This window comes from Acomys russatus, chromosome 9 (genome assembly GCF_903995435.1).
Source record: "Acomys russatus chromosome 9, mAcoRus1.1, whole genome shotgun sequence".
Taxonomy (NCBI): Eukaryota; Metazoa; Chordata; class Mammalia; order Rodentia; family Muridae; genus Acomys; species Acomys russatus.
Window position 1 is genome coordinate 3,349,728 of NC_067145.1, and position 23,626 is coordinate 3,373,353.

General features: G+C 49.1%; 1 protein-coding gene across 1 annotated transcript in view; it reads left to right on the forward strand.

Annotated features, from left to right (window-relative positions):
• Lifr (LIF receptor subunit alpha) overlaps positions 1-23,626 on the forward strand; it is a 64,709-nt gene that overhangs the window by 15,209 nt on the left and 25,874 nt on the right. Inside the window, exons 3-5 of the mRNA XM_051150934.1 lie at positions 10,059-10,219; positions 12,726-12,840; positions 15,547-15,677. Coding sequence (XP_051006891.1) covers positions 10,081-10,219; positions 12,726-12,840; positions 15,547-15,677 — 385 coding nt within the window. The 5' untranslated portion in view covers positions 10,059-10,080. The remainder of the gene's footprint in view (positions 1-10,058; positions 10,220-12,725; positions 12,841-15,546; positions 15,678-23,626) is intronic.

Here is a 23,626-nt window from a genome sequence, read left to right on the forward strand (position 1 = left end):
ACCCCAGGTCCCTTTCTCAGTACTTTCTCCAGGATCCGCACTGGGCCTATGAATGCCATGCTGATGTTTAATCTTGATCCTTAGCTTGATGGAATTTAAAATAACCTAGGAAGCAAACCCCTAGGTGTGCGTAAGAGGTGGCTCCAATAGAGGTTTAAGTGATGGGGCCGACACCCCGCCCCAGGTGGGTAGCGCCATGCCTTGGCCTCCATTCTAGTCAAGTGGGAATGAAGGGAAAGGTCCATAAAACTAAAGCTGTGGCTTTATGCTAATTAGTGACAAGGTGGGTGTGGCCAGCAGCCATCCCTACCTTGCTGGCCTGCTGATCCTAAAGCTAGAGCCAGGATGTACAAACCTTCCCTTCCTTAGATTGCTTCTTGTCAGCCGTTTGTCATAAACGCCTTCTGCAGTGCACTTCTTGACAAAACGACCCACTTTGAAGTATTTCTATCAAATGCCAGTTATTTCCAAAACTTTAGGGTTTTCTTTGTTTAGTTTTTGTTTGTTTGTTTTTGTTTTTCTGTTCCACTTTTATGTTGAAGGTAGGGAGAGCATCCTTTCTTTTCTCCTCTCTCCCTCCCTTTTGGAAAGCTTTTTTTGTCATTGTTGTTTTTTTGTTTTTGTTTTTGTAGTCTAAACTGATGCCTAGGATTTTGAGTTCTGAGAATGAACGGGGGAAAGGCAGAGTTCTTTTGGCATCAAAGCTTTCAGATTATGACTCTAAAATATACTAAAATATTAAGGCACATTTAGGTCAGTATCTGTGCATTAAAATACAAATATTAAAACAATTTACATTTTAAGACAGGTTTGTTTTGTGGTCTTTGTTTTGGGATTTGTTTTGTTTTGTTTTGTTGTGTGTGTGTTTGTTTGTTTGTTTCATTTTAAGGCTTTTAGCTGTCTCCCTAAGAAGTGGAAATGTGTTTTGTTTGGCTCAAATAGCGTTGCAGTATTGTGCCCTCAAATTAGTTACTAGCATTCTGAAATAAGGGGATTTTATATTGTGTTTTGTTGTTTTTCATTTTTAAAAGGCAGAAAAATGTTTCTTCTGATTGGGAAGGGTCCTACCCTGGCTAGATCCCCGGAGCCTGGAGGTGAAGGTCCCTACGCTGTGGACATCAGCCTTGATCCCCCACCCTGACTCCTTCTTTCTGAGTCTGCGTAAGACAAGACAAAACAGCAGCAGTTCAGACTTGAAAAGCTGCAAACTCCATAGGTGCGGGATGCCCTGTCCATCTCTGGTATAAAACAGAGGCTGCAGCTCTTAGTGGCTGGACACTTATCACCGCACTATCCCTGGCTAGTCACAGCTACTTTGTCTGGCTGGCATTTGGGGTGTGTTTGAGTTTGCGCCCGCTCAGTTAAGAGCTCAAGTAATCAAAAGTCTGATTAGCGTTGGAAGGGGACCACAAAGATGGCAGTTACTTTGCATTCCGTTGCCTCGGCTCAGAGTATCGGATCAGGATATGATTATCAAGTGCTCCCAGCAACAGGTGACGTTTTCCTGGCACAGTACTAACTGTACAGGGTGGGAGGAGAAAGCAGTCTACAGCTGCTGCTGCTGCTGCTGCTGCTGCTGCTGCTGCTGTTGCTACTGTTGTTGCTGTTGCTGCTGTTGCTGCTGCTGCTGCTTGAGGCAACAGGCAAGGTGTCCTGAGAGCACAACACAGTATTGGGATGGTGCTTGTTCGTTTGGTTTGATGACATGGAAAGTGAGAAAAGTCCTGTCATTATAGGGCTAAAAGCGAAGATTCCAGCTGGTGTCCTGTCTGTGCTACCACCACTGTAGTGCCAGAACAGGTGTCTGGGCCCAGGACTCCGGAGTTCTGTGGGTCTGCTGTAGCGAATGTCACAGTTAAGCGCAGTGGTTCCGAGCTGAGCTTTGTAGACAGTGCTGAGTTCATGTTTCCCAGTTCTGCCTCCAGGATGTGTGACCTGTATGTTTCAGCGCCTTACCATAAAAAGGAGGGCAGAGACCCTGACTCCAGAGAGCAGGCTTGAGGATTCAACCCAATACCATCTTTAAGGAACTTAGAAAAATGCCTACCATGCACTAATGCATACAGTGCATGCTCTTTGAAAAATAAGAGTTGCTTATTGCCCGGCAGAGCTAGCCAGAAGCAGTATTTGAAATGCATAAAATAACTGCATAATTAGCATTTTTTCCTCTTGGTATTTCAGTGGGCCTGTATGAGTGGATTTAACCTGTATATTTAAAGCCACAGTTGCCATTTCCTTCTCCTCCTTTTTTTTTTTTTTTTTTTAAAGACACGGTTTATCTGTGTAATAGCCCCGATTGTCCTGGGCCTTTGTAGACCAGGCTGTCCTCAAACTCACAGAGATCCGCCTGCCTTTGCCTCTGCCTCCCCAAGTGCTGAGAGTACAGGCGTGCACCACTGCGCCCCACTAGCCATTTAATCTCTAAGTCTGTGTTGACCTCCCTCTTCGGGATATGAAGGAAGGGAGGGAGAGCAGTCGAGAGACTTAGCTTGCTAAGTCCTCACAAGACCTTTGAGTAAGCTCGGTCTGGTTGGCATGTAACTCTGGCGACTACAGTGGGAGTGAGGTGCTTTAAATGCGGAACGCAATGAATGCTGTTCAAAGTGTGTACAAAGCACTGGGAAAGAAAGTGGGAAGACGGGAGGGTATCATCTCCTGTATTTTGTGATAAGCACAGAAAATGAAAAATTAAAGTATGGATGGCTCCTTGTTTGAGATAGAAGGGTCAAGCCTGAGACACAAGAAGCACCAGTGCCGCTGGAAAGGAGAGCGCGGGAGAGTAGCACCAGTGCTGTGCCTAGGACAGCCTCCTGCTGTTTGCCCCAGCTCAAAAGGATGGGGAGAGAATGGGAAGGAGGTGTGGCAGCTTTGTACAGCCCGGAGTCTTCCAAGGACGCTGCGTTGCTGGGGTCCTTGTCGGAGACAGAGGAATAAAGGATGAGAAAACTAAGGGGTGTGTGGGAGTCAGGTTGGAGGTCAGGAGTCGGAGTGACTGACTGTCTTGAGTATTCATGAACTGGCCCGGGGCCTGGGAACACAGCTAGAGGGGAAGTGAGTTTCTGTGTGTTTCCTCTTGGATTTTTGAGGACTGTGAGGTATCCAAGTGCGTACAGCACTCAAGTCTTTTCACAGCACGCTCTGAGAACCTACTGGAGTGGATTTGTGTAGATAAGCGCACGCTTGTCTGGTGAATGGTTAGTCTGAGGCTGGGCATGGGCCAATTCTGTGAAACAGATTAGTGTATAAGTAGTGGTTGAAGCCACAAGCGTGGATGCTATCAATGGAGGGAACAGAGGGTGAGGAGAGCCAGCGATCGTCGGGAGCCAGCAGGACAGGGACACATCAGTTAACACGTGCACCCAGAGAGTGTGGTAACTGATGGGCCGGAGTCTTTGTTTCTAGCCATATATAGCAAGAATAATTTTATGTGGGTTAAAGCTTGAATTGCCCAAAATCTTAAAACGTTCTTGATATAAACAGATAAAGTTTGCATCCTGTCTGAAGAGAAATGATTACTACCCAACTACTGAGTGACAGATAAAAGCCAGAAAGAAAAAAAACAAACCAAAACATTGCAAATTACCGAAGAACATATGAAGAGGTGTTTTTACTGTACAATCAAGGAATTGGCACCTTTATAACCCACGTGTTAAATGAGATTTTCAAAGAGATAATTAGTCCTTGTTATGGGTAGGAGACCATAGAAGCAGTTACCGGCTCACTATCTGTAATCCAAAACTCAAGAATCTGCCGTCTTCAAACTTGGGAACTTGAAATGTCATCATGATGCTACACGGGGGGCATTCGGCATCTGGCCGTCCACAGTGAAAACACAGCGTCACCAAAAACATTGTATAAAATCCTCTTTGGAGTATCCAGTGCATGGTCAGTGTGAAATGTCAAGGGAATCCAGGCTTGGGTTGGGCTCCCTTCCCGGAGGCAACTGATTTCACATAAGCAAGTACCCGGATGCAACAGAAAGAACAATCCAGACCCTGAGATGCTTGAGGTTCTAGCAGATTGGAGGAGGAGGAGGAGGAGAAGGAGGAGGATGGTGGGGGGGGAGGAGGAGGATTTGACCTGTTCTGAGGAATGGGGCTGCTCCTGGTTGTTTTGAATGTAAGCTTTTGTCACGCTTTCTTACATAGGAATGATTGCTTGTAGGAATGTTCTTTGGGTTATTTATTTACTTTTTCTTTTTGTTTTTGTCTTTTGGTTTTTCGAGACAGGGTCTCTCTGTGTAGCCTTGGCTGTCCTGGACTCACTTTGTACACCAGGCTGGCCTCGAACTCAAGTGATCGCCTGCCTCTGCGTCCCAAGTGCTGGGATTGCAGGCGTGTGCTGCCATACCTGGCTTTTTTTTTTTTTTTTTTAAACCTTTATGTCGGTGTTAATGCATGCAGGTCCTCATGCATGTGGAGGCAGAGGTCAACCGCTGGTTCAATTTCTCAGGGATTGTCCACTGTCTCTCACTGGGATCTCAGGCTCACAGGTGAGGCTGGGCGGGCCAGCCTGGCAGGGAGCCCCAGGAGTCCTAATGTAGCCATCTCTCCACACTGAGAGCAGAAAAATGCCTCACCACTCCCAGGTTTTTTCCCTTCTTTCCTTCCTTCCTTCCTTCGTTTCTTTCTTTCTTTCCTTTTTTCTTTTTAATACTTGTATGTGAGGAATTGCATGCCATGCCACACACGTTACCAACTGAGCTATCACCCCAACCAGGTGCCTTAACAGAATGCCTCACTCCTGTAATACACGAGAGCTCATTTTCTGGTAGTGATACATTACTATTTCTTGAGTCACTTTTACAGCCTGGCTGAGCAGAGTGATGAGTGAGCAGACGTCACTCTGGAGAGGGGCTTCCGGCCCTGAAAGATGGGAAAGGTTGGAGACACTGCACAGAACAGCCTGGAAGAGCAGTGGTTTGGGGGAGGCACTGAGACCAACTGGATGTGTCAGCGCCCAGAGGGCCTTGCTCAGCATATGAAAGCAGCTGTATGTTGAGGCCCTGAGAAGCCTTTAAAGGGTTTTTAGAGCACATTCTTGTTTTGATGTTTTGGATAATGGACAGGCTTTTGAATTAACAAAAAGGCCTGGACAGAATGAAAATAAGCCAACTTGGCATGAAAGATCTTGAAAAACAGAAATCTTGAAGACGCGTGCTAAAAGCTGTTCCTGGGAAATTGGAATAAATGAAGACAAAAAATAAACAAAAATATTCTATTTAAATCATAGACCAACATGTTCTTTGGAGGAGTAAATATCCTACAATGTTCACTCATAGTGATAGGTGTTTTTATAATATAGCAGAATGCTGATTAAAGTCTGATGTATGCCAGAGTATTTTATTAACACTTCCACAGTGCCCTCGTGAAAAGAGTTACATAAGAATTTGAAATTGCTAGGTAAAAACCAACTTAATAGGTATTTATGAACTAGAACTTCAAAATTGATTGGAGAAGTACAGACGTGTCGCCTCAAAAGGAAAAATAATGTCCCTGTTCAGTTCTCTCAAAGCCACAGTTACTGAGGTGATATGTGAACCTATTAGGCATGACACAGTCTCTCAAACTTTGGAAACAGATGGCACACCACCCTCTTTTCCATTGGTTCGTAGATCTTTGGGGATGATCCTTGTGGCTTTATCCCATCAGTCACCAAAGATATACTGTCACTGAAGGACGTCTAACACGACCAAGGGTAGACACTGAATGGCACCCGGCTAAGGTTCTCAGACATGTTGGGCAGGTACTGCTCTTCCAGTAAGTCAGCAAGCCCCACGATAGCCCGTTAGTGAGTTGCATAGTCAGTCTGCTTTGGTAGCTGGCTGCCTCAGTGCATGTGCAGGAACCCTGTAACCTCCAGTCCCTTCATGGGCAGCACTTGGGATACCATATGGCCTAATGACAAGAGCTGTTATTATGCCTGTGGGACAGACATTGTGCCACTTTGACAGACTGTGCAAACAGTCCCTGCCCTTTTGGTAGGGATCGTGTGTGTGTGTGTGTGTGTGTGTGTGTGTGTGTGTGTCTGTGTGTCTGTGTGTGTGTGTTTCGTGCATGGGGTACAGTTTTGAGTCATGCTTTCCTAAGCATCCCCTTCTCCCTACTTCTCTATTTCCTCTCTCTTACTCTCCCTGCCCTGATTATGTAAACTTCTTTCTTCAGAATCCTCCAAAGAAAGAGTAATGAAAAATGTACCTTTTACAGTCTTAATTGCTCTTGATAATCTAATGCCATTTTAACTTCTCAGTGGATAGTTCAGTGTTTTCATCAAGTCTGAAAATATTTATTTATTTAGTGCTTTGTGGTTTTAGTTTTTTTGTTTTGGTTGTTTGTTTGTTTGTTTGTTTTTGAGATAGAGTTTCTCTGTGTAGCCTTGGCTGTCCTGGCTGGCCTTGAATTCACAGCAATCTGCCTGCCTTTGCCTCCCTGAATGCTGGGCTTACAGGAGTGTGCTACAATTACTTATATTTTGAAAAGTGTTCCTTTTAATTTTCAGTGTTAAGTATTTTAGTGTGCACTGCCCACTAAAGAATATTAGTGAAACAAGTGTAAGCGTCTCCTGCACAGTGTCGCCTGCTGCAGAGATGGTACTGTCAGGTCTCTGTGGTACAGGGTGGGGAGTATGTGTGCAGACTTACTTGGTGAGTTTCCCAGATCCCAATGAGTTCATTTGAAAACCTTGCTTGAAAGGGAAGTTGACTGTGTTGTTAGCACTGCCCAGATGGCTTGACCCCAGTGTTCTAAGGAAGCATTGAGACAAAGCGCTGTGTTCTTTAGTGCTCTGCCCATTTAAAGTTGAGTGGCCTTGCTATGCCACACCGCTTTCTGCCTGCTGGGTCATCCCATCCTAATGCCCTGGAGTCCACAGTAGGAGCTTTACTCCTGCTGGATGTGACAGTCCGCTGCCCACACTGTGCACTGCCCACCCCTGCTGGCGGCCATGGAGCACTGCAGCTGTGCTTGCAAAGTCTGCTGGAGCCATAAACAGCCCTTGCCTCTGGGCTGCGTTGGTGGAAGCTGAAGCCAGAGGGATTAAGTGATTTGCCCTCAGTCACACTGCTAATTAGTAATGGAGCCAAGATTAGAGTCCCTATCTGGCAGCACCTGGTCCCCAGCCCTTCCTTGGCCACCTCCTCCCGGCCCGTCTCATCCCTCCTTCCTGGCATTGCAATGGAGCCTGAGTTTCCCTTCTAGAATAACCATAAGCTGCTAGCGAGGCATTCTTTCAGCATAGGTTTAGCCAGTTGGTGGGTAGGTTTGTGATTATCTGAGCCATTCCCGCACAGCTGTAGCCTCAGCATCGGGTGCTGTGGGCATTCCATGAATACATTTTCATGCTAATAAGTGTGCTAGGTGACATGGAGTTGAAGAGGAACTTGTTCACTCATCTAGAAGATAACTGAACACTGTAGAAGTGTGCACTTGTACCTCTAGTTTGTTTGCGTTATAACTCTGTAAGGTAGCTGAGATTCATTTTTGTGTTTTTCACAGTGTTCAACAGTAGCCAGGAAGAGAGAGCGATCCTTTTTCTCTTAGTGACGCGTGTATTCTCTCTTGGGCTTCGGTAACTGAGATGCTCCATCTCTTGTCTCTATCAAGTCTCCACCTCTCATGCATTTTCTGTTGCTGCTTCTTTATTATTCAGTGTTCTGCTTTTCCTTTCTTTGTAAAGGGCGGGAGATCACTCAGTGGTCAAGAGGGCCTGCTGCTCCTGCCGAGGATCCGAGTTCCCATCCAGGCCTCTGCTCTCATGCACCTGTGACTCCTGGGGGTCTGACACTCTCTTCTGGCATCCTCAGGCAACCACATGCATATAAACACACACACACACACACACACACACACACACACACGCCTCTCTAAATCTTTTAAAAGGTAGCATCCCCCAGTACACTTACCTTTTAGAGCTATTTTTGTTCCCAGTTACTCCATCCATGGCATGCCCTTCTTGTTCTTAGGGCTCTCCCCTTTGCCTACAGGGAACTTTGTGAAGTTTTTAGCATTCCTCTTTTATTAACTTTCTAATTAAAAAAAAAAAAAAACCAACAAAAATCTTTGCAAATAAAAAAACCACCACATACTGAAATTAACCAGCCCCAATGTCTATAGGTCTCAGTGAACTTGTGAACTTCTAAACTTCCTAACCCCACTATAGAGGTATGTAGAACACCATGTTTATTGCTGCTTTATTCACTATAGCAAAAAATCGGAATCAACCTGGTTGTCCATCAACAGATGAATGGATAATGAAAATTAGGGGTGTATTTGTGTTTGTGTGTATGTATGTATATATGTATTTGTGTGTGTATGTGTTTGTGTGTGTTTGTACGTGTGTGTTTGTGTGTATGTGTGTGTTTATGTGTATGTTTGTGTGTGTGTGTGCGTGTGCGTGCATGCGTGGTACAGTGGAAGGACTTGCTGGCTGTGAGGATATGGGAAGGAGCGTAGTTATTCTACGAAAGCTGTGTGCAGTGGTGCAGTCACCTGTGTCTGCGAGCTCCCCTCCTCTCCCTGGGCAGTGCCCTCCGTCCTGTGGAAGGGGTTTCTGTGTGGGATGTGGAGTGAGAGCATACCACCCTTGGCTAGAGGCAGATCTTGGAATCCTTTAGCGAAACACCTCCTATCTCAGCGCCTGCTTCTTCCTTTGTCCAGGATTGGTTTAAGTCATCCATCCAGTCATTGCTGTGTAGGCACCAAATCTAATAGTAACTCTTGTTTCTTCTCTCCCGCATCCCTCACACAAGACCCTGTAAACAAAGAGCCCTGATTATGCGCTTTGCACATTTCTTTTTTTTTTTTTTTTTTGATTCTTATTTTTTTTTATTATTATTAATTTATTCTTGTTACATCTCAATGTTTATCCCATCCCTTGTATCCTCCCATTCCTCCCCCCCCCCCCATTTTCCCATTATTCCCCTCCCCTATGACTGTTCCTGAGGGGGATTACCTCCCCCTATATATTCTCATAGGGTATCAAGTCTCTTCTTGGCTACTTGTTGTCCTTCCTCTGAGTGCCTCCAGGTCTCCCCCTCCAGGGGACATGGTCAAATGTGAGGCACCAGAGTACGTGAGAAAGTCGTATCACACTCTCCACTCAACTGTGGAGAATATTCTGACCATTGGCTAGATCTGGGAAGGGGTTTAAAGTTTACCTCCTGTATTGTCCTTGGCTGGTGCCTTAGTTTGAGCGGGACCCCTGGGCCCAAATCTGCCTATCATATTGTTCTACTTGTAGATTTCTAGGACCCTCTGGATCCTTTTATTTTGCTGTTCTCCCATGCGTCTCATATACACTATGGAATACTACTCAGCTATTAAAAACAAGGAATTCCCGAAATTTGTGGATAAATGGATTGAGCTAGAAATGATCATAATGAGTGAGTTAAGCCAGAAGCAGAAAGAATCAAATGGTATATACTCACTTATATCTGCATACTAGCCCAAGGGGCATGTCCCACGAAAGCCTTCACTTACCAGGAAACTGGGACAGAGGGGAAGGCATCCTATTGGGACTCTAAATGAGAGACAGCATGGGAGAACAGCGCTTTGCACATTTCAACTGCTTTGCACAAATTTCATTATTTGCTTCTCATAATGAACTTAGTCGGAAAAATACAGTTTTTTTTTTTTCAGCTTTGCAGAAGAATGCATAGGCACAAATTGGTTGGGGTCCCGTGGAGTGTATTTGGGGCTACACAGTAAGTGGGGTATCTAGGGCTCAATCCCAGGCTGTGTTATCATCAGTCAGTGCATTGGTCAGCTTTCCACTGTTCAAAGTGTTGAGGTAGAGAGGAGATCAGGTGTGATCTCGAACAGGAAGCCTGTGGTCAGACTGTTGACTGTAGTGGACACTGGAAAGCAGCATCTGCAAGCAGCTTTTGATGTCTGAGAGCCAAAGTAACAGACATCTGCTGGAGGGATGTGCAGTGGCTGCTCCACCTAGGAGCCTGCAGCATGCTTCATCGTGTGGCACAGCTGCTTCTGGGCTTGTGCACCCAGAATGAGGTGTGTCTGCTGGGCCATTTGAACAGCATCTGTATCCCTCCTCTCTCCCAGGAGTGACTGCAGAGCCCAGACGATGGGTGTTTACTCATGGTGGAGACAGCCATCCCTGATGGTGGACAATAAAAGACCGAGGATGGCTCCAAACTTGCCACAGCTCCTGTCAGCACTTACTCTTCTCCATCTGACAGTGCAAGTAAATAGTCTGAAGAGGGGTAAGTAATCCTCGTAGCCAGTGCGCAAGCTGGCTTTACTTTGGACTATAAAGTAGTCCTGTTTTCCTACTGACCCCTTCAGAGTTTCAACTGTTTAAAAGCCACTTCTCTGCAATCTTTTTCCCATGTATTTTTAGTTTCTTTTTTAAAAAGCTCCTTTATTAAAGGGAAATCAAAATAATTTTTTACCCTATACAAATAGTAAATCATAATTTTTGCACAATGATGTCCATTCCTTTAGGATGCAGTTCTCTGAGTTCTGACAATGCGTCGCTGCTAACGACAGGCACCATCAAGATCTGGCTCTGCTCCAGAGCACAGAAAATGCCCACTGTGTCCGGTGGCCAGCCCCTCCCACCCCGCCCAGCCAGCAGTGCTGTTCTGCATTTCAAACCCTGCCTTTTAAGAAAGTGTTCTAAATGGGATAGAAAATCCTCGTGTGTTTCTTCTATTGTATCTGAAAACATTTGAGAATGTTTCTGCAGATGCCGCCTGGCCTCCTTCTGTGAGGGAGGTCACCCTGCCGTCCACTGGCTTTATTTTTATAGTATTTACACAATTAAGCAGACCTCTTTCCCCGAGACTGCTGAGTAAGTAACTGGATTGCGATAACTGCTGGGTTCTACTGTTAGCATTTCTTAGGCGTTTCTTTTCTTCCTTCCTTCCTTCCTGTCTGTCTTATATACATTTATGATTTATGGCAACAGTGAATATCATGCCGGTAATTCATAAAGCTAATAAGCTTTTTCACAGACATATAGAGCATAAGATAATTTTTACGATTTCCCCTTCCTACTTTCCTTCCCCTTCCTTTTCTCTTGCTTCCCTTTCTGTCTATGCCCTGGCCTCCTGACCTTTCCCTTTCTCCTCCCCTTTCTCATCCTATGTGCGCTCTTCCTCTCTTCCCAGCTTCCTTCCCGGGTGACTTTCACTGTGTCACTCCCATGCCCATGTATTCTATCACACAGGGCCACATATGCTGTGGATGAAGACTTTACATTTGCAGATGTGGGCTACACCCGTATCTTTTTTTCTAAGATTTGTTTATTTATTATGTACATAGTGTTTTGCGTACACATAGACCTGCACACCGGAAGAGGGCACCAGATCTCATTATAGATCTTTGTGAGTCACCATGTGGTTGCTGGGAATTGAACTCAGAACCTTTGGAAGAGTAACCAGTGCTCTTAACCTCTGAGTCATCTCTCCAGCCCCTGAAATTTTTTTGGAATGTTACTTTTCCCCTTTGGAAGGTGAAGTGTTTGCTTGTAGTCTAACCTCATTGCTACTACTCCACTGGTTGGCTTTTTAACTTAAAAAAATTCTCTCTCCCTCTCTCTCTCTCTCTCTCTCTCTCTCTCTCTCTCTCTCTCTCTCTCTCTCACACACACACACACACACACACACACACATCTTAGTTGCTTGCAGTTCTTTGTCTAGGGCTGAGGCCTCCTAAGCTTTCCCTTATTTATGTTAGCATGTCTGGTGGTATCTTCCCTTGTTCAGGTCATGCTTAGGCAGCCATGTGGATGAGAGTTCATGGATGTAGCCTCTGACATTTCCAGGAAGCACAGTCACACAGCACGCTCCCTGTTCTTCTGGCTTTACAACCTTTCCACTTCCTTTCTGCAATGATTCCTGAGCCTTAGGTGCAGGAATTGTGCTGTAGATGTGTTCGCTGGCGTGGTCTCCACGGCTCTGCATTTTGATCGGTTGCAGTTTCTGTACTGGTCTCCATCTTTTGCAAAGAGGAGTTTTCCTGGAGGAGGGTTGAGGGCTGCACTTACCTGTGGGCACAAGGACAGATGTTCAGAGTGCAGTTATGGACCATGGTGCTTTAGTGAGGTGATGGCTGTAGGCTGTCATACAAAATCCATGATTTTGGTAGCTGGAGGTAGTTGGTTAGGCTTCCAGTGGCCTGATTTCCCTTTGTTGAGTGGGTCTTAAGTCTAATTAGAGCCTGTTGGCTGCTGCCAAGACATGTGAGAGTGGGACAAATAGTTTTATCCAGGGAAGAGTGCACCAGCTGCTTAGCCAGTAGCAAATGGTCAGCCCTGAAAACTTATGTAAAAGTAACATTATACAGACTGAGCAGGTGTATTTAAGTATTCAGTAGTGAACACACACACACACTTTACAGCGGTTGAAGAGAAGCCATGAGTGTGAAAGAGAGCAAGGGGATATACATGGGGTGATTTCGAGGGAGGAAAGAGCAGGGGCAGTGATGTGGTTACATTATAATCTTAAGAAATTATATATATATATATATGTGTGTGTATATATATATATATATATATATTTTTTTTTTTTTTTTTTTTTTTAAACACAAAAAGTTAGAAAAGCAACCATAAAATAGTATCTAATGACTGAGGTCCTTTCTTCATAGAGGGTGTGGCCCTCTCTAGGCTCAGTACTTATCACCACTGAGACACCAACCCTCAAAATGTCCGAGAGTCACCACGCCTGCACTGTGTTGTGTATGCACATGTTGTTCTCCCTTCTCCAGGGGCACTCCAAGATTTGAAATGTACAACCAGCAATATACAAGAGTGGGAATGCACATGGACGACACCCCAAGGGGTCAGCCGTGGAACTGTTAAAGAAGTTTGCATTAAAGACAGGTAATGAAATCCTGGCATTCACCCAAAGCTGTAACCCGGAGCTTTCCTGGTTATTTTCGAATGCGACAGTTTTATTCCTGGATTTTTAAAGGACGTCTTCACTCAATCTTCTTTTTCTTTAAAATTCTAAGTCTTACATTAGTCCAGACAGAAACTCAGTCTCCTGGGCAAAAGTGTTTTTCTTTTGCTCTGTGCAGAAGCGCCACCCGCAGTGTACCAATCTGCTCAGGAGTCTTTACAGGTTTCCTCCAAGCCAGTGTCTGCCTTTATCTGTGAAGTCTGTGCCAATTGGAAAATGCCCGCAATAGCAGCTCCACATGCAAGCATTGCCTCGCAGGCAAGTGGTTGGCTGTGGGCACTCCGGGCTGGCACAGGTGTCGACAGGCCTGTCCTTGTCATTGGCTTTCTTTGCCATCTTTTGCCTGGAGTCTCCTGGTTCAGGTGGCACATGGGAAGGGCTCCTAGGTCTGCATTTGAAGAAGCAAGTGGGAAAGGGCAGGGCGATTTTTTGTTTAAAAGACTCAGAAGAGATCAGGAGTGTTCAGGGTGGGGATGGCCTTAGATGTAAGAGAGTTGGGCATGGCGGTGCACGCCTTTAATCCCAGCACTCAGGGAGGCAGAGGCAGGCGGATCGCTGTGAGTTCGAGGCCAGACTGGTCTACAAAGTGAGTCCAGGGCAGCCAAGGCTACACAGAGAAACCCTGTCTCAAAAAACCAAACCAACCAAACAAAAACTCATAAGAAGTCCCACAAAACACCTGGACTGACACTGGCCAGATGTAGTCAGATGGCTAAATATGGCTCCCCTAGAGGCTTAGAGGTAAGTTCTCCTAGTCAGGTGGCAATGTTCAGCAAGTACTGGATTCACATTATTAAGGAGGAGGGTGAAATGGGCCGTGGGAGCTAGGAGAAGGCTTTCAACATCACCTTCTAGTGCAAATGTGCTTGACACATTGCTTCCTAGAGTGGACATAGTGTCTCTCGCTTTTCCCTAATCACAGCAGCACAATGCATTGCTTAGCAAAGCCCTGTGAGCTTCAGCCGGCTTATCCCCAAATCCCAGTTTGCTATCAGCCCTGATATAAATGCACACAACGTGTTTAAACCCAGTCAGATAGTCCCCTTCAGTGTACGTCTACCGAGCATTATTGCAGGCACTGAGATACCTTGTCTGTTAAAACAACTTAGGGTATGTACAGAAACAGCCTTCAAAACTTCATGTTTTGCTCATGAAAATAATCAAGGGCTGTCTTCTGCTTACACTCTGGTGTCAGCTGGAATTTTCACCCTGAGCCTCTTTTTATTATAAAATCATTGGAAGGGGAAGAGAAGGGACAAAGGGACGTAGTCTGTGCTTTTAGGACTCTCTTCCTGAAGTAGGTAACCATGTCGCCATCCAGGGAAGGGGATTCCGGAACTTTGAGTAAATAGTATGAACGCCAACTGTGGCACACTGGGGAGAAACTTAGGTCCTGCTAGCCAGGGGCTCACAACAGATAACGCAGCACTGTGAGTTGGTTGCTGGCTAAGAGCAATGCGACTTAACAAAGGAGTAGAAACCATGCAATGGGTCAGAAGGCACACGCTCAACTTCTTTTGCAGGAAGAGAGCGGTGAGACTTTGTTCCCAGGATGAGTTAATGAAATGGTTTCAGGCCCTAAGGTTAAAGAAGTGAGCCTGGAGGTTCAAGTCCAAAGTCCTAACTAAGCAAGTGAGGAGAGAGGGTTGTGATCAGTGCTGGGTCCAGGATGGCGTGCACGAGGTCTGGAGGGTTCCCATTAGTAAAAATAAGGAAGTAAATATGTCTCACAGAGATGCAAAGAGCTGTGAAACAGGAAAGGAAAACAGTGGTTTGTCTGTGCAGCTCTGCAGCTCAGAGCGGACTGGGAGCATTTCAAAGCCAGATGGTAAAGTTCTATTGAAGTAAACGGAGTCCAGTGGGTAGGAAGAGAGAGCGTGGAGGGGTGAGTAGGAAGAGAGGGCGTGCAGGGGTGGGTAGGAAGAGAGAGCGTGCAGGGGTAGATGGGAAGAGAGGGTGTGCAGGGGTGGGTAGGAAGAGAGGGCGTGCAGGGGTAGATGGGAAGAGAGGGCATGCAGGGGTGAGTAGGAAGAGGGAGCGTGCAGGGAGGGTGGGTAGGAAGAGAGGGCGTGCAGGGGTGGGTAGGAAGAGAGAGCGTGCAGGGGTGGGTGGGAAGAGAGGGCATGCAGGGGTGGGTGGGAAGAGAGGGCGTGCAGGGGTGGGTAGGAAGAGAGGGCGTGCAGAGGTGGATAGGAAGAGAGGGCATGCAGGGGTGGGTAAGGAGGAGAGGGCGTGCAGGGGAGCACTGCGTCCAGTTTCACTTCTCCTCCCAGCGTCTGCTGAGCCCTGCTTCCGCAATGAGGCACTGGGCGATGGCCCCGCCATGTTCTCTGCTGCAGGGAACAGAATGTATGGAGCTGGGGCCTCTCTGGCAAGGCCGAAGTGGGATTTAAACAGGGCTAACACGCCAAGAACTATGTCTGCTTGCTCTAATCTTTCTGGCAGTCCACTTCTGCTTCCTCCTCTCGCCATTAACACCTCTCTGTTTTGTCTTTGCGTGTAGTGCATACAACCCAACATAACTCAAAAGCATAGGGCATTTTCTAGTTTTCCTAATGTTAATCAGGGTTTTATGCGCATGGCACTGTTTTTATCTGCTATTTAAAATTCTGTTTCTTTCATTTCAGGCCCCAACCTTGTCAGAAATTAGAGACAACAAAATTTAAAATTAAAGCTCTTTTACCTGGTGACCATGAAGTAACAATACATTATCAAAACGGCTTTCAGAGTAAATTCACACTGAATGAAAAAGATGTCTGTAAGTATTTAAAAGAAATTTCTGTTTTGCTTTTCATTCTGAAGATAGGAGCTTGCCATGTACCTCAGGCTGGCCTCGAACTTGTGGTTTCCAGCCTCAGGGCTCTGAGGATTGGGCCGAGAGGTGTGTGTCACCACGCCAGCTGGGGATTCAATTTAAATGGAACAAAGTCACTCTGTTGACGCTGTGGTGCTGGGTAGCTGGCACTCTGTTGACGCTGTGGTGCTGGGTAGCTGGCACTCTGTTGACGCTGTGGTGCTGGGTAGCTGGCACTCTGTTGACGCTGTGGTGCTGGGTAGCTGGCACTCTGTCGACGCTGTGGTGCTGGGTAGCTGGCACTCTGTTGACGCTGTGGTGCTGGGTAGCTGGCACTCTGTCGATGCTGTGGTGCTGGGTAGCTGGCACTCTGTTGACGCTGTGGTGCTGGGTAGCTGGCACTCTGTTGATGCTGTGGTGCTGGGTAGCTGGCACTCTGTTGACGCTGTGGTGCTGGGTAGCTGGCACTCTGTTGATGCTGTGGTGCTGGGCAGCTGGCACTCTGTCGACGCTGTGGTGCTGGTAGCTGGCACTCTGTTGATGCTGTGGTGCTGGGTAGCTGGCACTCTGTTGACGCTGTGGTGCTGGGTAGCTGGCACTCTGTTGACGCTGTGGTGCTGGGTAGCTGGCACTCTGTTGACGCTGTGGTGCTGGGTAGCTGGCACTCTGTTGACGCTGTGGTGCTGGGTAGCTGGCACTCTGTCGACGCTGTGGTGCTGGGTAGCTGGCACTCTGTCGACGCTGTGGTGCTGGGTAGCTGGCACTCTGTTGACGCTGTGGTGCTGGGTAGCTGGCACTCTGTTGACGCTGTGGTGCTGGGTAGCTGGCACTCTGTTGATGCTGTGGTGCTGGGTAGCTGGCACTCTGTTGACGCTGTGGTGCTGGGTAGCTGGCACTCTGTCGATGCTGTGGTGCTGGGTAGCTGGCACTCTGTTGACGCTGTGGTGCTGGTAGCTGGCACTCTGTTGATGCTGTGGTGCTGGGCAGCTGGCCACTCTGTCGACGCTGTGGTGCTGGGTAGCTGGCACTCTGTTGATGATCGGTGGTGCTGGGTAGCTGGCACTCGTTTGATGCGGTGGTGCTGGGTAGCTGGCACTCTGTTGATGCGGTGGTGCTGGGTAGCTGGCACCTGTTGACGCTGTGGTGCGGGTAGCTGGCACTCTGTCGATGCTGTGGTGCTGTGGTAGCTGGCACTCTGTTGATGCTGTGGTGCTGGGATAGCTGGCACTCTGTTGACGCTGTGGGTGCTGGGTAGCTGGCACTCTGTTGATGCTGTGGTGCTGGGTAGCTGGCACTCTGTTGACGCTGTGGTGCTGGGTAGCTGGCACTCTGTTGACGCTGTGGTGCTGGGTAGCTGGCACTCTGTTGATGCGGTGGTGCTGGGTAGCTGGCACTCTGTTGATGCGGTGGTGTGCTGGGTAGCGTAGCTGGCACTCTGTTGACGCTGTGGTGCTGGGTAGCTGGCACTCTGTTGACGCTGTGGTGCTGGGTAGCTGGCACTTCTGTTGACGCTGTGGTGCTGGGTAGCTGGCACTCTGTTGACGCTGTGGTGCTGGGTAGCTGGCACTCTGTTGACGCTGTGGTGCTGGGCAGCTGGCACTCTGTTGACGCTGTGGTGCTGGGCAGCTGGCACTCTGTTGACTGCTGTGGTGATGGGTAGCTGGCACTCTGTGACGCTGTGGTGCTGCAGCTGGCACTCTGTGATGCTGTGGTGCTGGGTAGCTGGCACTCTGTTGACGCTGTGGTGCTGGGCAGCTGGCACTCTGTTGACGCTGTGGTGCTGGGGTAGCTGGCACTCTGTTGACGCTGTGGTGCTGGGCAGCTGGCACTCTGTTGACGCTGTGGTGCTGGGCAGCTGGCACTCTGTTGACGCTGTGGTGCTGGGCAGCTGGCACTCTGTTGACGCTGTGGTGCTGGGCAGCTGGCACTCTGTTGACGCTGTGGTGCTGGGCAGCTGGCACTCTGTTGACGCTGTGGTGCTGGGCAGCTGGCACTCTGTCAACGCTGTGGTGCTGGGCAGCTGGCACTCTGTTGACACTGTGGTGCTGGGTAGCTGGCACTCTGTTGACGCTGTGGTGCTGGGTAGCTGGCACTCTGTTGACGCTGTGGTGCTGGGTAGCTGGCACTCTGTTGATGCTGTGGTGCTGGGTAGCTGGCACTCTGTTGACAACTGTGGTGCTGGTAGCTGGCACTCTGTTGATGCTGTGTGCTGGGTAGCTGGCACTCTGTTGATGCGGTGGTGCTGGGTAGCTGGCACTCTGTTGATGCTGTGGTGCTGGGTAGCTGGCACTCTGTTGACGCTGTGGTGCTGGGTAGCTGGCACTCTGTTGATGCTGTGGTGCTGGGTAGCTGGCACTCTGTTGACGCTGTGGTGCTGGGTAGCTGGCACTCTGTTGATGCTGTGGTGCTGGGTAGCTGGCACTCTGTTGACACTGTGGTGCTGGGTAGCTGGCACTCTGTTGATGCGGTGGTGCTGGGTAGCTGGCACTCTGTTGATGCTGTGGTGCTGGGTAGCTGGCACTCTGTTGACGCTGTGGTGCTGGGCAGCTGGCACTCTGTTGATGCTGTGGTGCTGGGTAGCTGGCACTCTGTTGACGCTGTGGTGCTGGGCAGCTGGCACTCTGTTGATGCTGTGGTGCTGGGTAGCTGGCACTCTGTTGACGCTGTGGTGCTGGGCAGCTGGCACTCTGTTGACGCTGTGGTTCTGGGCAGCTGGCACTCTGTTGACGCTGTGGTGCTGGGGCAGCTGGCACTCTGTTGACGCTGTGGTGCTGGGCAGCTGGCACTCTGTTGACGCTGTGGTGCTGGGCAGCTGGAACTCTGTTGACGCTGTGGTGCTGGGCAGCTGCACTCTGTTGACGCTGTGGTGCTGGGCAGCTGGCACTCTGTTGACGCTGTGGTGCTGGGCAGCTGGCACTCTGTTGACGCTGTGGGTGCTGGGTAGCTGGCACTCTGTCAACGCTGTGGTGCTGGGTAGCTGGCACTCTGTCGACGCTGTGGTGCTGGGTAGCTGGCACTCTGTTGACGCTGTGTGGTGCTGGGTAGCTGGCACTCTGTTGACGCTGTGGTGCTGGGTAGCTGGCACTCTGTGACGCTGTGGTGCTGGGCAGCTGGCACTCTGTTGATGCTGTGGTGCTGGGTAGCTGGCACTCTGTTGATGCTGTGGTGCTGGGCAGCTGGCACTCTGTTGATGCTGTGGTGCTGGGTAGCTGGCACTCTGTTGATGCTGTGGTGCTGGGCAGCTGGCACTCTGTTGATGCTGTGGTGCTGGGTAGCTGGCACTCTGTTGACGCTGTGGTGCTGGGTAGCTGGCACTCTGTTGATGCGGTGGGTGCTGGGTAGCTGGCACTCTGTTGACGCTGTGGTGCTGGGTAGCTGGCACTCTGTTGACGCTGTGGTGCTGGCGCTGCACGCTGTTGACGCTGTGGTGCTGGTAGTGGCACTCTGTTGACGCTGTGGTGCTGGGTAGCTGGCACTCTGTCAACGCTGTGGTGCTGGGTAGCTGGCACTCTGTTGACGCTGTGGTGCTGGGTAGCTGGCACTCTGTTGATGCGGTGGTGCTGGGTAGCTGGCACTCTGTTGATGCGGTGGTGCTGGGTAGCTGGCACTCTGTCGACGCTGTGGTGCTGGGCAGCTGGCACTCTGTTGACGCTGTGGTGCTGGGTAGCTGGCACTCTGTTGACGCTGTGGTGCTGGGTAGCTGGCACTCTGTTGATGCGGTGGTGCTGGGTAGCTGGCACTCTGTTGATGCGGTGGTGCTGGGTAGCTGGCACTCTGTCGACGCTGTGGTGCTGGGTAGCTGGCACTCTGTTGATGCTGTGGTGCTGGGTAGCTGGCACTCTGTTGATGCTGTGGGTGCTGGGTAGCTGGCACTCTGTCGACGTGTGGTGCTGGGTAGCTGGCACTCTGTTGATGCTGTGGTGCTGGGTAGCTGGCAGTCTGTCGATGCTGTGGTGCTGGGTAGCTGGCACTCTGTTGATGCTGTGGTGCTGGGTAGCTGGCACTCTGTCGACGCTGTGGTGCTGGGTAGCTGGCACTCTGTCGATGCTGTGGTGCTGGGGTAGCGGCAGTCTGTCGACGCTGTGTGCTGGGGGGCAGCTGGCACTCTGTTGACGCTGTGGTGCTGGGTAGCTGGCACTCTGTCGACGCTGTGGTGCTGGCAGCTGCACTCTGTCGACGCTGTGGTGCTGGGGTAGCTGGCACTCTGTTGACGCTGTGGTGCGGGGTAGCTGGCACTCTGTTGACGCTGTGGTGCTGGGTAGCTGGCACTCTGTTGACGCTGTGGTGCTGGGTAGCTGGCACTCTGTCGACGCTGTGGTGCTGGGTAGCTGGCACTCTGTCGACGCTGTGGTGCTGGGTAGCTGGCACTCTGTTGATGCTGTGGTGCTGGGTAGCTGGCACTCTGTCGACGCTGTGGTGCTGGGTAGCTGGCACTCTGTCGACGCTGTGGTGCTGGGTAGCTGGCACTCTGTCGACGCTGTGGTGCTGGGTAGCTGGCACTCTGTCGACGCTGTGGTGCTGGGTAGCTGGCACTCTGTCGATGCTGTGGTGCTGGGTAGCTGGCAGTCTGTCGACGCTGTGGTGCTGGGCAGCTGGCACTCTGTTGACGCTGTGGTGCTGGGTAGCTGGCACTCTGTCGACGCTGTGGTGCTGGGCAGCTGGCACTCTGTCGACGCTGTGGTGCTGGGTAGCTGGCACTCTGTTGACGCTGTGGTGCTGGGTAGCTGGCACTCTGTTGACGCTGTGGTGCTGGGTAGCTGGCACTCTGTTGACGCTGTGGTGCTGGGTAGCTGGCACTCTGTCGACGCTGTGGTGCTGGGCAGCTGGCACTCTGTCGACGCTGTGGTGCTGGTAGCTGGCACTCTGTTGACGCTGTGGTGCTGGGTAGGCTGGCACTCTGTTGACGCTGTGGTGCTGGGTAGCTGGCACTCTGTCGACGGCTGGTGGTGCTGGGCAGCTGCACTCTGTTGACGCGTGGTGCGGGTAGCTGTCACTCTGTTGACGCTGTGGTGCTGGGGTAGCTGGCACTCTGTCGACGCCTGTGGTGCTGGTAGCTGGCACTCTGTTGACGCTGTGGTGCTGGGTAGCTGGCACTCTGTTGACGCTGTGGTGCTGGGTAGCTGGCACTCTGTTGATGCTGTGGTGCTGGGTAGCTGGCACTCTGTTGACGCTGTGGTGCTGGGCAGCTGGCACTCTGTTGATGCTGTGGTGCTGGGTAGCTGGCACTCTGTCGACGCTGTGGTGCTGGGTAGCTGGCACTCTGTCGACGCGGTGGTGCTGGGTAGCTGGCACAAACCCATGGTTCTTTGAATTTCATTTAAGTCACTGCTTTCGCTCCTCAGTGTCCTTGCTGAGGAAGGAAACAAATGTGTCTTCCAGTCAATCTAGTTACTATCCTAGCCCCCTTTGCCTCGGTTCCTGTACATGTCCCAGCATTTCTCAGGCATACTTTGTTCTAGGAGTATAGTCTCTGAGGGCCCCAGAGGTGACCCCGTCCCACTGTCCACTCACACTTGGGCATGCTGTGGGTCTCTGCGGCAAGTTCCCTCAATTGAATTCATAATCACACGTGTGTCTTTGTCACAGGGGGTGTGTTCTGTGAGGGAAGAGACAGGGACTCTGTGTTTTGCCCTGGCCACCAGTATAAGAAAGCACAGAGGCAACTCGGACAGACAGACCGACATAAAACTTGACTTCCACGGGTTCCTCTCATGGTGGCAAAGAGGCCTGTTAGCTGGTGACCACTGGTAGGATTATATCAGAATAACATAATGAACCGTGTGAAATTACTGGCTTATAGCAAGGGAAGAAAATAAAGTTAACCCCAGTTTGTCCAGTAATTTTGTGCTGGGAAAGATCTGTGCCCAGATGCAGCCTTTTCTGATAGCTGGCGAAGGAGGGACAGGCCTTGAGCTCACATAAAGGTGGGAGGAGAAAATAGTTCCTGCACATCGCCCTCTGACCTGCACTCACGTCGGGGGTGCGGGAGGGGTTGCTAGCTGAGCCATTTTGTCCACTTAAATTACTTTCTATCGAGAAAGTTCTGAATTTCTAGAAAGCAAGCTAAAATTGTCCTCGGATGACTGTTTTAGTCCAGAAGACGGGCAGATGGCAGTTCATGGAGTCCCTGGGCAGTTTGCTTTGTTGTTGTGAAGAGAAGGGACGAAGGCGTGGTTTTTGTCCTTTAAATCTTTTCATTTGTAATCATAGCCTTCACCTTCTCTCAGCGAAAATAGGGATGATGACCTGTGCTTTGCCGTCACCCACCTGCTGAAGAGTAAATTACATGGATTACTGAGGGAAGGGAGCGTCTTCCTCTTCCTCCTTCTGATATATATATATATATATATATTTAAATGTTTTATTTAAAAATATTTTTTCATACAATGTATTTTGAGCATATCTTCCCAGAGCCCTACCTTTCTACCCTCCCAAATTCATGTTTATTTGTTCTGTCTCTCTCTAAAAATATATATTTAAAAAAACCCCAAATAAACAAAAATCCCAAATTAAAACAAATGGAAGGAAGGAAGGAAGGAAGGAAATCAAGACAAAACCCAAAAACACATGAAAAACATGGAGTCCATTTTGTTTTCGACAACTACTTGGAGCCTGCCCTGGTTGATATGCCAGTGACACTGCATTGGAGAGCACTGATTTCCCCTTAAGTATCAGTTGCAAACAGCTTCTTGATTGGGGGATGGGACTTTGTGTTCCCTTCTCAGTGCAGTGATTCTGTCTGGTTTGGGCCTTTGCAGGTCTTGAGCATGCTGTCACCGTCTCTGTGAGTTCATATGTTCATCAGTCCTGTTGTGTCTGGAAGATAGTGTTCTCTTGAAGTCAGTCCACCACGTCTGGTTCTTACAGTCTTCCTACCTCTTGTTTTACATAGACCCCCTGATCCTTGTGGGGAGGGGGTTTCATAAAGACATCCCATTTAGGACTGGGTACTCTAAAGTTTCTCACTCTCTGCACATGTGTGTGTGTCTCTGTCACTTACTATCTACTGCAAGGAGAAGCTTTGCTGATGGGCGTCAAGCAGTGCGTCTTATCTGTGGGTACAGCAATATGACGCAAGGAGTTGTTCTACTGCTCTGTTCCTTTAGTAGAATGATGGGAGTAGGCTTCTCCCTGGGGCCTGTGACATAACTAGTCCCAGATTCTTGACCGCTTTAGAATGTCATATATGGGCTCCATCTCATGGAGTAGGCCTTAAACATCCAATCAGAATATAGTTGGCTATTCCCATAACATTTCTGCCACTATTGCACAAGTATACCTTACCTGTTGTAGTTCACAGGTCTTGTATTGGAAATGTATGACTGCTTTTCTCCTCCAATAGTGTGTAAACATGTATCTTCCAATGCCACAAATGCTCATCAGTAGGCGTGAGGCTTCTAGTTCTGTATAGCTCCATTTCCCCGTGTTCAATGACCTAAGGAAGTTGTGCCTTCAGTGATAGAGCCCTACCTTCAGCTTCTGGAGACTGACCAGCAGAGTTGGCAACAGTCTGTGATATTTGGGGAGTGGGGTGTAGGGATTCATTGGCCAATGACTCAATAAGATAGAATTTCTAGCATTGGAGGTTTTACCTGTTGGCACAGTATGTCTAGTTGGTCAAGTTGGGGCTTGCACCCCCCCTTTAAATTCCATTCATGTATGTATGTGTTTTAGAAACCTCCTATAGTAATAGGTTTCTGTACGTCTTATCAAAAGGCCTTCATGGTTACTTTTAAGAGGAAAACATCCTTAATGGGTTAGCATTGCTGCAGTGCAGGATGCCCGTTTCGCCGTGTTTGAGTTGCTGTGCTGTGATGCCTTGAGTCACACCGGGGGAAGCTGCTAGCTCTCTTCCGGTTGTGCTGTGCTGGCACCTGATCCACTCAGCGCTTCTCATTTGTCCACGGTTTCTC